Here is a 12410-nt window from a genome sequence, read left to right on the forward strand (position 1 = left end):
TCGGCGTGTGCGTGTGCACGTGTGTGCAGGCGTGTGCACGTGTGTGGGTGCGCAGGGACATGGATGTACACTGCGGGGGGGGGCGTGTGCACGGGTGTGCACGGGTGTCCCATGTACGGGGGTACACGTGTGTCCCATGTACGGGTGCACACGTGTGTCCCATGTACGGGTGCACACGTGTGGCCCATGTACAGGTGTGCACGTGTGTCCCATGTACAGATGCACACGTCTGTTGCAGGTATAGATGTAGGCATGTGCCCCATGTACAGGTGTGCACATGTGTTACATGTACAGGTGTACACGAGTGCCCCATATACAGGTACACATGTGTTACATGTCTAGATGTATGCGCGTGCCCCATGTACAGGTGTGAACGTGTGTTACATGTACAGGTGTACACGAGTGCCCCATATACAGGTACACACGTGTTACATGTACAGATGTACACGTGTGCCCCATGTACAGGTGTGCACGAGGGCCCCATATACAGGTACACACGTGTGTTACATGTCCAGATGTACACGAGTGCCCCATATACAGGTTCACACGTGTTACATGTACAGATGTACACGTGTGCCCCATGTACAGGTGTACACGAGGGCCCCCTATACAGGTACACACGTGTGTTACATGTCCAGGTGTACACGTGTGTTACATGTCCAGGTGTACACGTGTGCCCCATGTACAGGTGTACACGAGTGCCCCATATACAGGTACACATGTGTGTTACATGTACAGGTGTACACGAGTGCCCCATGTACAGGTGTACATGAGGGCCCCATATACGGGTACACATGTGTGTTACATGTCCAGGTGTACACGTGTGTTACATGTCCAGGTGTACACGTGTGCCCCATGTACAGGTGTACACGAGTGCCCCATATACAGGTACACACATGTTACAAGTACAGGTGTACACTAGTGCCACATATACAGGTGTACACGTGTGTTGCACATATATCTGTACGCGCGTGTTACATGTACAGGTGTACACATGTGCCCCATGTACAGGTGTACGCGCATGTTACATGTACAGCTGTATACGAGTGCCCCATGTACAGGTGTAAACGTGTTGCACATATATCTGTACACAGGTGTTACATGTACAGAGGTACACGTGTGCCCCATGTACAGGTCTACACGTGTGTTGCACATACATCTGTACACACGTTACCTGTACAGATGTACACGTGTGTTGCACATACGGGGTACATGCGTCTTACATGTACAGGTGTACACGTGTGCCCCATATACAGGTGTACACGTGTGTTGCACATATATCGGTACACGCGTGTTACATGTACAGAGGTACACGTGTGCCCCATGTACAGGTGTACACATGTGTTGCACGTACATCTGTACACGTTACATGTACAGATGTACACGTGTGTTGCATGTATGCACCTGTGCGTGTGCCCTTGTGCACATATATCTGTACACACGTGTTACATGTACAGAGGTACACGTGTGCCCCATGTACAGGTGTACACGTGTTGCACATACATCTGTACACGTTACATGTACAGATGTACACGTGTGTTGCATGTATGCACCTGTGCGTGTGCCCTTGTGCACAGCTGTGCATGCACTCTGTGTGTGTGTGCTGGGGGGGGTGCAGAAAGGAGACCCCTTTCAGGGGGGTCTGGGGGTGCCTGTGCCCCCCCAACCCCACCAGCGCTGCTGCCCCCCCCAACCGCCATCTTTTACCCCCCTCAATTTTGGGGTGCCCCCCTCATTTTAGGGGGCACCCCCATGCTTTGCAATACTCCCCATATTCTGGGTGTCCCCCCCCGGTTTAGGGGTGCCCCCTCTGTGTTTGAGGGTCCCCTCCCTACATTTGGGGATGTCCCTCTATATTTTGGGGGTCTCCCCCCCATCTGGGAACAACCCCATTTTTGGGGCGCCCCCCGATATTTTGAGGCACTTTCCCTTTTTGGGGTGCTTCCAAATTTGGGGATGTCCTCCTATATTTTGATGTACTCCTCCCCATCTTTGGGGCTTACCCCATATGTTGGGGTGCCCCCATTTTTGGGATGCCCCCCCCATGTCTTGGGGTTTCCTCTATCTTTTGGGGTGCACTCCCAATGTCCTCAGGTTGCTCCACATCTCTGGGTACCCCCCATATCTTTGAAGTTCACCCCTATATTTTGAGGTGTCCCCCCCATTTTTGGGGGTAACCCCCGTATTCTGAAGCCTTCCTCCCTTTCCTGCTCATCCATCACATTTCAGCAACCCCCCCCACTCATTTTTAGGGTGCTCTCCCACATTCTTGAGCCCCCCCCCTTTGGTTTTGGGGACCCACCGATGTTTTGGGCTGCTGCCCCCCCCCCGCCCCCCCCCGTACCGGCCAGGGCCTTGATGCGGGAGCGCTCGAAGCGCCGGGCAGAGCTGCCTTCATGGTCACCCTCCTCCTCCTCCTCCTCGTTGTCCCAGCGGTTGTTGACGTCTCCGTACTGCCGCTGCAGCTCCAGGCTGTCATAGGCCGGGGGGGACAACATGGCGGCCCTATGGGGGGGCCCTGTCACCGGGGGGGGGTCCTGTATCCCCCCCCCCATCATTGAGGGGGGACCCCCCTGTCGCTGGGGGGGCTGGGGGATGCGCATGGATAAGGGACACATGGAGAGGGGACGGGGCAGGTGGAGGTGACTCCCCCCATGGCCCCCAAGGAGATGGACCCCCCATGCTAAACAGGGACACCCCAAAGCCAGGAGAGGCCCCCCCCAATCTGTCAAGGACCTCCCCAAAACAGGGAGGAAGCCCCCAAGGGCTGAGGAGGGTGCACAGGGCACCAAGAGAAGGATCCCCCCCCAAACCAAGAGAGAGCCCCACAAACCATGAGGGACCCCTCAGTCTTTGAGCCCCCCCCCCCAGACCTGAGGTGGAGACACAGCACATAGGTCCCCCCCAAACCATAACGGACATCCCCTTAACCAGGGGGGGCCCCAAATCAGAAGGACCCCCCCCAACCTGTGACAGACCCCAGCAATGTTTGAGCCCCCCCCCCCCCCGAAAGACCCCTCGTACCTGTGAGCCCCCCCCCCATCCTCCCAAGAGACCCCTGAGCACTCAGTGACCCCCCCTTCCCTTCCAGGGCCTCCCAAACTCCCACAAGGACACCCCCATCCTCTCCGTTCCCCCCCCGGGGCTCCCCTCCGGTCCCTGTGCAGGTCCCATCCCCGGTCCTTGCCCCCCCCCCCATTCCCTGCACACACACACCCCCCCCCTCCACCGGCGGCAGCTTAATGCTCTTAGTGCGGGATCAGCGGCCGGACCCCCCGCACCGGGAAGGGGGGGGAGGACTCGGACACGCGTGTGCCCCCCCCCAAACACAAGGCCCCGCAGCACTGGGGGCACCCGGGACAAAGCCGGAGGGGGGGGGGGACACGGACACGGACGGGCCCTGCCCGGTGCTGCGGGGACCGGAGCGGCTGCCGCAGTGGCGGGGGGGGGGGGGGGATGCGGGGACGGGGGATGCAGTGCGGGATGGTGGCGGGTGTGTGTGTGGGGGTTCCTCCCGGTGTGATTCCCCCCCCACCCACCCCTCCGGTTCCCGTTGTCGTCCCCGTTGCCGTCCCGGTCCTACCTGCGCTGCGGTGCCGGAGCGGGCTGAGGCCGCGGCAGCTCATCACACCCGCGGCGGGAGGGGCGGGGCCAGGGGCGGGGCCACAGCGGCACCGGGGAGGGGGGCGGGACCACCGCGGGGCGCGGGAGGGGGGTGTCACCGGTACCGGGAGGGACACACACACATACACACCGGGACTGAGGGGGGGGGTGCCCCATATCCCCCCATGCATCCCCCCCTCCCCCCCGCCCGGAGTGGACCCAGATGTCCTCCCCTCACTCCGTTCGACCTGCCCGCTGTCACCACGGTTACCCCCCCACCACCACCAGGTGGAAGCGCCCGCCCCGGTTGCCGTGGCGACGCGGCTCCGCTGGCCCCGCCCACGGGAGGGAGGGGCTCTGCCCCCTCCTGTTGCCATAGTGACCGCCCGCCCCTCTTCCTCCACGCCGCCAGGGGGCGCTCGCGGGAGTGGGGGGGGCACAACATGGCGGAGCAGGCCTTGTGCTCGGTGAGGGGGGTCCCTGGGGTCACAGTGGGGGGGTCACTGTTGGGGTCAAAGGTCACTAATGGGGCTGGGGGTCTCTTGGGGTCCCCCCACCCCGTTTGTCCCCGCAGGTTCTGGAGCGGCTCCTCCTGGTCCTGGCCCCCCCCAGCAGCGCGGAGCAGAAGGGGGGGTCCCTGCTGGTGGCTCTGGCAGCCGAGGGGGACACGGCCCAGTCCGGCTGCACCATCACCGGTGCGGGGGGGGGGGAGGCGAAGGAAGGGGTTTTTTTTGGGGGGGGGGCTTTAGGGGACCCCAATCCCCCCCCTTTTGTCCCTGTAGTGGCGGCTGCTGGGGACCTGACCCGTGGCATCGACACCGAAGCCCTTTTGGGAGGTAGGCCCCCCCCCCAAAGTGCAGGTCCGTCCCCCCCCCACATCGGGGGGCTCCTCACTGTGCCCCCCCACACCCCACCCCACAGGCACTCTGGGGGTGTTGGTGCTGCCGGAGGTGCCCCATGTCCCTGCTCCGTGCTGCGGCCGCATCCTGCACCAGGCCCGCCTGCGCTTGGCCTTTCAGGTGGGGGGGGGGGTCCCTCAATCCCCCCCCCCCCCCCAATTGCTCTCCTTCCCCACACACACAGGGTGACCTTGAGGGGGGGCAGAATTGGGGCCGCGGCCCCCGGGGGAGCTCCGGCCCCCACCACAAGTAGGGCAAGTGGATAAATATAACTGGGGTGGCCTGGTTTTGGGGGGGGGGTGTGACAAAATGGGGTCATGGGGGGGGGCAGGCAGATCCCCAATACCCACAGCAGCCCCCAAACTGGTCTCAGTCCCTTGGCAGGGCTGGTGTTGTCTCCCCAAACTGTGGTGAAGCAGCAGGACACCCCCCGCCCCCCAGAGATGGGGGGGGGCTTTGGGGTACCCACCCCACCTCCCCGTGCCCCCCACCCCAGCTCTGCGCCCCCCCCGACTGTGTGTGGCTGCGGCGGTTCCTGCACAAGGCCAGCGTGGTGCACCCCGAGGTACCAGCACTGGAGTGGGGGGACACACACATTGGGGTGCACCCGGGGGGGTCCCAACGTTGAAACCCCCCCCCATGCCCCCCAGGTGGAGTTTCACTTGTGTGTCAGCATGAATGGAGCCGTGGCCTCGCACAGCTATGGGTGAGACTCCATGGACACCCCCACACTCTGGGGACCCCCACATCCTATGGACACCCCCAACCTAGGACCCCATGGGGGGGTTCGGGGGGGTCCCAAGCCAGTGCCAGCTCTGTCCCTGTGTTCTGCAGGAGGGAGAGCGCCTGGACAATGGAGGGAGTGAGGCTGCGGGTCCAGAGCTGGCACTTCGCGCTGTAGGATGGGATGGGGATGGGATGGGATGGGATGGGATGGGATGGGATGGGATGGGGATGAGGGCAGGATGGGGATTGAATGGGGACAGGGTGGGGACAGGACTGGGATGGGGATAGGGATAGGGTAAGGATGGGGATGGGGACAGGATGGGGATGAGTGTAGGTAAAGGATGGGGATGAAGACAGGGATGGGGATGGGGACAGGATGGGGATAGGTAAAGGATAGGGATGAAGATAGGGATGGGGATGGGGACAGGTTGGGGATGGAATGGGGACGGAATGGGGACAGGATTGGGATGGGGATAGGGAAAGGATAGGGATAGGGAAAGGATGGGGATGGGGACAGGATGGGGATGGAATGGGGACAGGGCTGGGGATGGGGACAGGATGGGGATGGAATGGGGACAGGGCTGGGGATGGGGACAGGATGGGGATGGAATGGGGACAGGGATGGGGATGGGGACAGGATGGGGATGGAATGGGGACAGGGATGGGGATGGGGACAGGATGGTGATGGAATGGGGACAGGGAAGAAGACAGGGATGGGGATGGGATGGGGATAACGACAGGATGGGGCCATGCCAGGGCAGCTCAGGGCTCATGGGATGGGCAGCGGGTGGCTCAGGGTCCCCAGGAGGCAGAGGGGGTGGCGGAGGGGGGGTGTCAGCAGGACATGGACATGATCCCTGGGGGCTGTCCCGGGGGCTGCTGCACATCCTGAGCTGCATCCGGATGGACCCAGCACCCTCCTCCCATCTCTCCCCCAGCTCCAGGCCGGCAGCCCCTGGGGGTGCCCCCCCCTGCAGCAGGATCCACCCCACACTGGGACCCCCCATCTGCCTGCGGGTGCCCCCCCCTGCGGTGGCCGCAGGGCTCGGGGGGGAGCTGAGCTTGGTCCCTGCAGCCGCCTTGTGCCCCTGCCTGCGCCGGGCCCCCAACCGGCCCTTCCGCCTCGACACCATCGCCATATCCCGGTGTTCCCGGTGGGATCTGGGAGGGAACTGGGGCGTGAGGTGGGGGGGGGGGGGGGGGGGGGCACACATGGGGCCAGGCTGTTGTCCTTGACCGTGGCCACTTGTTCCTGTATGACCCTGCGGGGCTCCCGGCCGCGGCGCCCCGGTTCTTCCAGGATCCCTCTTGGATGGCGGATTGGGAGCAATTCGGCTTCACCGCGGCCCCCCATGCCCAGAGAGAGGGGCAAGAAGGTGAGGGGGGGTGTCTGGTGACAACAAGGGGGGGGGTCCTACCTGTGGCAGCACCCCCAGTGCCCCCCCATCTTGTCCCTGCAGAGTTGGTGACCCCCGATGCCACCTACACAGTGCAGCAGGGAGCCGGTGGCCCCGATGGGGACCAGCACCCCCAGAGCCTCCTGCTCTTCCTCTTCCTCCAGCACGAGGACCCCTTCCAGGCGTACGATGCCAGTGAGTGGGGCTGGAAGGGGGCTGAGGTTGGTGGGGTCCCCATTGTCCAAGGGTGTCCCCATGGTCTATGGGGTGTCCCCATGGTCTATTGTGTGTCCCCATGGTCTTGGGGGTGTCTCTGTCATACAGGGGTGTCCCCATTGTCAAGGGGTATCCCCATAGTCTAAGGGGTGTCCCCATAGTCTTGGGGATGTCTATGTCATACAGGGGTGTCCCCATGGTCTAAGGGGTGTCCCCATGGTCTGGGGGTGTTTCTGTCATACAGGGGTGTCCCCATGGTGTAAGGGGTGTCCCCATGGTCTGGGGGTGTTTCTGTCATACAGGGGTGTCCCCATGGTCTAAGGGGTGTCCCCATGGTCTTGGGGGTGTCTCTGTCATACAGGGGTGTCCCCATGGTCTAAGGTGTGTCCCCATGGTCTTGGGGGTGTTTCTGTCATACAGGGGTGTCCCCATGGTCTAAGGGGTGTCCCCATGGTCTTGGGGGTGTCTCTGTCATACAGGGGTGTCCCCATTGTCCAGGGGTATCCCCATGGTCTAAGGGGTGTCCCCATAGTCTTGGTGATGTCTCTATCATACAGGGGTGTCCCCATGGTCTAAGGGGTGTCCCCATGGTCTTGGGGGTGTTTCTGTCATACAGGGGTGTACCCATGGTCTAAGGGGTGTCCCCATGGTCTGGGGGTGTCCCCCTGGTCTTGGGGATGTCTCTGTCATACAGGGGTGTCCCCATGGTCTAAGGGGTGTCCCCATGGTCTTGGGGGTGTTTCTGTCATACAGGGGTGTCCCCATGGTCTAGGGGTGTCCCCATGGTCTAAGGGGTGTCCCCCTGGTCTTGGGGATGTCTCTGTCATACAGGGGTGTCCCCATGGTCTAAGGGGTGTCCCCATGGTCTGGGGGTGTTTCTGTCATACAGGGGTGTCCCCATGCTCTAAGGGGTGTCCCCATAGTCTTGGGGGTGTTTCTGTCATACAGGGGTGTCCCCATGGTCTAAGGGGTGTCCCCATAGTCTTGGGGGTGTTTCTGTCATACAGGGATGTCCCCATGGTCTAAGGGGTGTCCCCATGGTCTGGGGGTGTTTCTGTCATACAGGGGTGTCCCCATGCTCTAAGGGGTGTCCCCATAGTCTTGGGGGTGTTTCTGTCATACAGGGGTGTCCCCATGGTCTAAGGGGTGTCCCCATAGTCTTGGGGGTGTTTCTGTCATACAGGGATGTCCCCATGGTCTAAGGGGTGTCCCCATGGTCTTGGGGGTGTTTCTGTCATACAGGGGTGTCCCCATGGTCTAAGGGGTGTCCCCATGGTCTAGGGGTGTCCCCATGGTCTAAGGGGTGTCCCCATAGTCTTGGGGGTGTTTCTGTCATACAGGGATGTCCCCATGGTCTAAGGGGTGTGCCCCTGGTCTTGGGGATGTCTCTGTCATACAGGGGTGTCCCCATGGTCTATGGGGTGTCCCCATGGTCTTGGGGGTGTTTCTGTCATACAGGGGTGTCTCTGTCATACAGGGTTGTCCCCATGGTCTAGGGGTATCCCCATGGTCTAAGGAGTGTCTCCATGGTCTTGGGGATGTCTCTGTCATACAGGGGTGTCCCCCTGGTCTTGGGGATGTCTCTGTCATACAGGGATGTCCCCATGGTCTGGGGGCATCCCCATTGTTCAGGGGTGCCCCTATGCTCCGGGGCTGTCCCCATCTATCCCCTGTCCCCACAGGCACCCGCCTGGTGCTGCTGCAGCACCTGGAGCAGACGCTGTGGAGCAGCCGCTCGGCGCTGGCCCGCGGGCTCCGGACCCTCGTCCACCCCATACTGGGGGAGCTGCGTCGGCGGCACGAGGTGGGTGCCACACATGGGTGGGGGGGTGTGGGGGGGGCCACCAGCACCCCCATTGAACCCCCCCTTCCCATCCTGCAGGCCCAGCAGCGCCTGGCACGGTTCCTTTGTGTCGCGCTGGACGCGGTGACGGCCGTGGTGACCGGGAGCACCAGCACCCGGTTCCGTCGGGGCTGCCTGCGCTCCATGCAGGTACCGGGGGGGATCACACGGACCCCCGAGGTGAAAGGGGGGCTCTTGGGGAGGGTTTCACCCCCCCGCTCCCCTTCCTGATGTCCCCACAGGTCGAGGACACCCCGGCTTTGGTGGTGGCCGCTCGGCAGAGCTTGGCTGAGGTCACCCACAGGCGGCTGCTGCCCATCGGCTCCTGCGAGACCCCCAAGGACCCCCAGGGGGGTGAGGGACACGCCAGGGTGGGGGTCCACAGCCACCCCCCAGCCCCATAGAACCCCCCTTTGACCCCTCCCAGGATCCCCACTGGAGCATCCCCGTGTGCGGAGCGGGCAAATGGAGGAGGAGGAAGAGGAGGAGGATGAGGAGGGTTCCCAGAGCAGCCAGGGGCAGGTGGGTGTCACTGGGGGGGGCCCCCCTTTTACTCCCCCATTAAACCCCATTGACCCCCCCCCCCATCCCGCAGGTGTTGCTGCACGAGGTGGCCCAACGGGTTGCCTAAGGGACAGGGTTGGAGCCCAACCCTCTGCCTGTGCCAGCCCAGTTCACCCAGTTCACCCGGTCCCACCTGGTTCTGGCAGCCCCAGTCCCATTCCCCCAGTTGGTCCCAGTTTCCTTTGTTGGTCCTAGTGCCACAGTTGCTCCCCGTTCTCCCAGTTGCTCCTAGTTCTCCCAGTCAGTCCCAGTTTTCCCAGTCCCCCACTGGTCCCAGTTCCCTACTGGTCCCAGTTCTTACAGTCAATCCCAGTTCCCCATTGGTCCCAATCCCCTACTAGTCCCAGTTCTCCCAGTCACTCCCAGTCCCACACTGGTCCCAGTTCTCACAGTCAGTCCCAGTTCTCCCAGTCACTCGCAGTCCCCCACTGGTCCCAATCCCCCACTGATCCCAGTTCTCCCAGTTGCTCCTAGGCCCCCACTGGTCCCAGTTCCCCACAGTTCCCAGTTCTCCCAGTCACTCCCGGTGCCCCCCTGGTCCCAGTCCCCTACAGGTCCCAGTTCTCCCAGTCACTCCCAGTGCCCCCCTGGTCCCAGTCCCCCACTGGTCCCAGTGCCCTCCTGGTCCCAGTCCCCCACTGGTCCCAGTTCTCCCAGTCGCTCCCATTTCACCCAGTCACTCCCAGTGCCCCCCGGTCCCAATCCCCCACTGATCCCAGTTCTCCCAGTTGCTCCTAGTCCCCCGCTGGTCCCAGTTCCCCAGTGGTCCCAGTTCTCCCAGTCACTCCCAGTGCCCCCCGGTCCCAATCCCCCACTGATCCCAGTTCTCCCAGTCACCCCCAGTGCCCCCCTGGTCCCAATCCCCCACTGATCCCAGTTCTCCCAGTCATTCCCAGTGCCCCCCCGGTCCCAATCCCCCACTGGTCCCAGTTCTCCCAGTCGCTCCCAGTGCCCCCCCGGTCCCAATCCCCCACTGGTCCCAGTTCTCCCAGTCGCTCCCATTTCACCCAGTCACTCCCAGTCCCCCCTGGTCCCAGTTTTCCCAGTTGCTCCCCTTCGCCCCACTGGGTCCCAGTTCCCCCACCCCCTTTTCCCACTCAGTTCCCACGCCATTGCCCCGCCCCCCTGACGCCCCGCCCCCCCGCCACCCCCTGACGCCCCGCCCCCCTCACCAAAGCCTGCGCACCCCCTCCCCTTAAGCCCCGCCATGGCGCTGTCGCAACTCGCTCCTCGAATGGAACGGGTCCCGGAGCGGCCCCGGCCCCCGCCGCCGGCCCCGGGCACATGAGGCGCTCTAGGGGGGGGTTTATGGGGTGCTTGGGGGCGGTCTGGGGGGGGGGTAGGTTCCGTGGGGGTCTGTAGGGGTTCTGGAGGGTCTATAGGGCGCTAGGGGTGCTGGGGTGGTCTATAGCATACCCGGTGGGGTTTAAGTGGTACCTGGGGGGCTGGAGTGCATTGAGGGCACTCGGGACAGGGTGTTTAGATTGTTGGGGGGGTTATGGAGTATATGAAGGAGGTGGGAGGGCCTGGGGGAGCTCTTTAGTGTCTGTGGGGTGGGGGCAATGGGGGGCACCCCGCCCCCGTACCCCACACTCACCCCCCCCTTGGCCACAGGGACCATCCATCTGTCATCAAGCGGCGCTTCACCAGCGTCCTGGTGGTGTCGGGGCTCTCCCCGGCCTTTGTGTGGCTCTGGAAGGAGCTGACGGGTGTCAAGGTGAGTGTGGGGGTGGCTGTGACCCGGGTTGGGGTGGGGGACACCCCCCCCCACATGTGGTGCTAACCCCCCATTTCCTCCCCACAGCTTGACACCCCCCTGCCAGCACTGCTGGGGCTGCGCCTGGAGGGGCTGGTGCCAGCCACGCTGCTGCCACTGCTGCTCACCATGGTACGTGTGGGGCTGGGGGGGAATGGGGGGCACCAGCTCCCTGACCCCCACCCAGGCCGCCTTTAAGCCCCCCATGCCCCCCAGATCCTTTTCCTGGGACCCCTCATCCAGCTCTCCATGGACTGTCCCTGGCGCTGGCTTGATGGCATCAGGGTGGCTTTCGGTAAGGGGGGGGACACACAACTTCTTGGGGGGGGTCCCAACCAGGGTGCTGGGTAATGGGGTGGGGGGGGGCAGTTGGGCATTGATGGGCTTTGGGGGGTGGAACTGTGGGGTCAGGGAACAGTGAATGGGGCAGCGGGTTTGGGGGGCAGCAAGAGGAGGTTTGGGGTCTATCCTTGCCCCCCCCCCCCCCGAACCCCTTCTATGTGCTGCAGACCCCAGGTTCTGGGTGCTGTGCCTGGGGGACGTGCGCTGGCTGCGGAACCAGGTGGTGGCCCCGCTGACGGAGGAGCTGGTGTTCCGTGCCTGCATGCTGCCCATGCTGGTGCCCTGCACCGGGCCCGGCCCCGCCGTCCTCGCCTGCCCCCTCTTCTTCGGTGTGGGTGAGTGAACCCCATCCCGGGGTCCCCCCCTTGGCCCCCCCAAACCGACCCTCACAGCCCCGTTCTCACCCCCCAGCTCATTTCCACCACGTCATTGAACAGCTCCGGTTCCGACAGGGCTCTGTCAGCAGCATCTTCATGTCAGCAGGTACCCCTATGGGGGCCCAGGGTGGTGGGGAGGGCTTGGGGAGCTGGAAGGGGCATATGGAGTGGGTGCTTGGAGGGACACAGGGGGCCTAAAGGGGATTTGGAGTGCCTGGGGGGGTACATAGTGTTCTTAAGGGGGATTTGGAGTGCCTGGGTGGGATATTGAGGTGCTGGGGGAGGCACATGGGGTGCTCAAGGGGGATTTGGGCTGCCTGGAGGGGAGATGTTGGGGTGCTGAAGGATAACTTGGGGTGTCTGGGGGGTGATGTGGGATGCCTGGAGCAGTGTGGGGAGCCTGGGGGGGGGGGGATGCAGGCCCCTCCAACCCCCCTTTTCCTCTTTCCCATAGCTTTCCAGTTCTCCTACACTGCCGTCTTCGGCGCCTACACGGCCTTCCTCTTCCTCAGGACAGGTGGGTGCAGGCTTGGGGGGGGGGGGGGGTACAGCGGGTCCGGGGGGGGTCTCCATGGCTCTGTAGCTCTGTCCATCCCTCCTGCAGGTCACCTGGCGGGCCCGGTGCTGTGTCATTCCTTCTGCAACTCCATGGGCTTCCCGGCTGTGGGGGCGGCGCTGGAGCACCCC

General features: G+C 63.3%; 2 protein-coding genes across 2 annotated transcripts; both read left to right on the plus strand.

Moving 5' to 3' along the window:
* Positions 1-4032: 4032 nt before the first annotated feature.
* On the plus strand, positions 4033-6410 carry TOP6BL (TOP6B like initiator of meiotic double strand breaks; the record flags this gene model as incomplete). The annotated part of the gene is made up of 7 exons (XM_057413508.1): positions 4033-4070; positions 4178-4298; positions 4386-4439; positions 4525-4622; positions 5153-5208; positions 5337-5399; positions 6167-6410. Coding segments are annotated over exons 1-7 (660 nt in total), but the record flags the coding sequence as incomplete, so codon positions are not given.
* Positions 6411-6428: 18 nt separating this feature from the next.
* RCE1 (Ras converting CAAX endopeptidase 1) lies at positions 6429-12407 on the plus strand (the record flags this gene model as incomplete). Its single annotated transcript, XM_057413499.1, has 11 exons — positions 6429-6604; positions 6689-6820; positions 8524-8645; positions 9112-9206; positions 10863-10965; positions 11053-11136; positions 11221-11299; positions 11514-11681; positions 11758-11829; positions 12178-12240; positions 12328-12407. Coding segments are annotated over exons 1-11 (1062 nt in total), but the record flags the coding sequence as incomplete, so codon positions are not given.
* Between the last annotated feature and the right edge of the window lie 3 nt (positions 12408-12410).

Source organism: Pezoporus wallicus, unplaced genomic scaffold, assembly GCF_028554395.1.
Source record: "Pezoporus wallicus isolate ANWC-B61680 ecotype Strahan unplaced genomic scaffold, APGP_CSIRO_Pwel_v1 contig_13971, whole genome shotgun sequence".
Lineage (NCBI taxonomy): Eukaryota > Metazoa > Chordata > Aves > Psittaciformes > Psittacidae > Pezoporus > Pezoporus wallicus.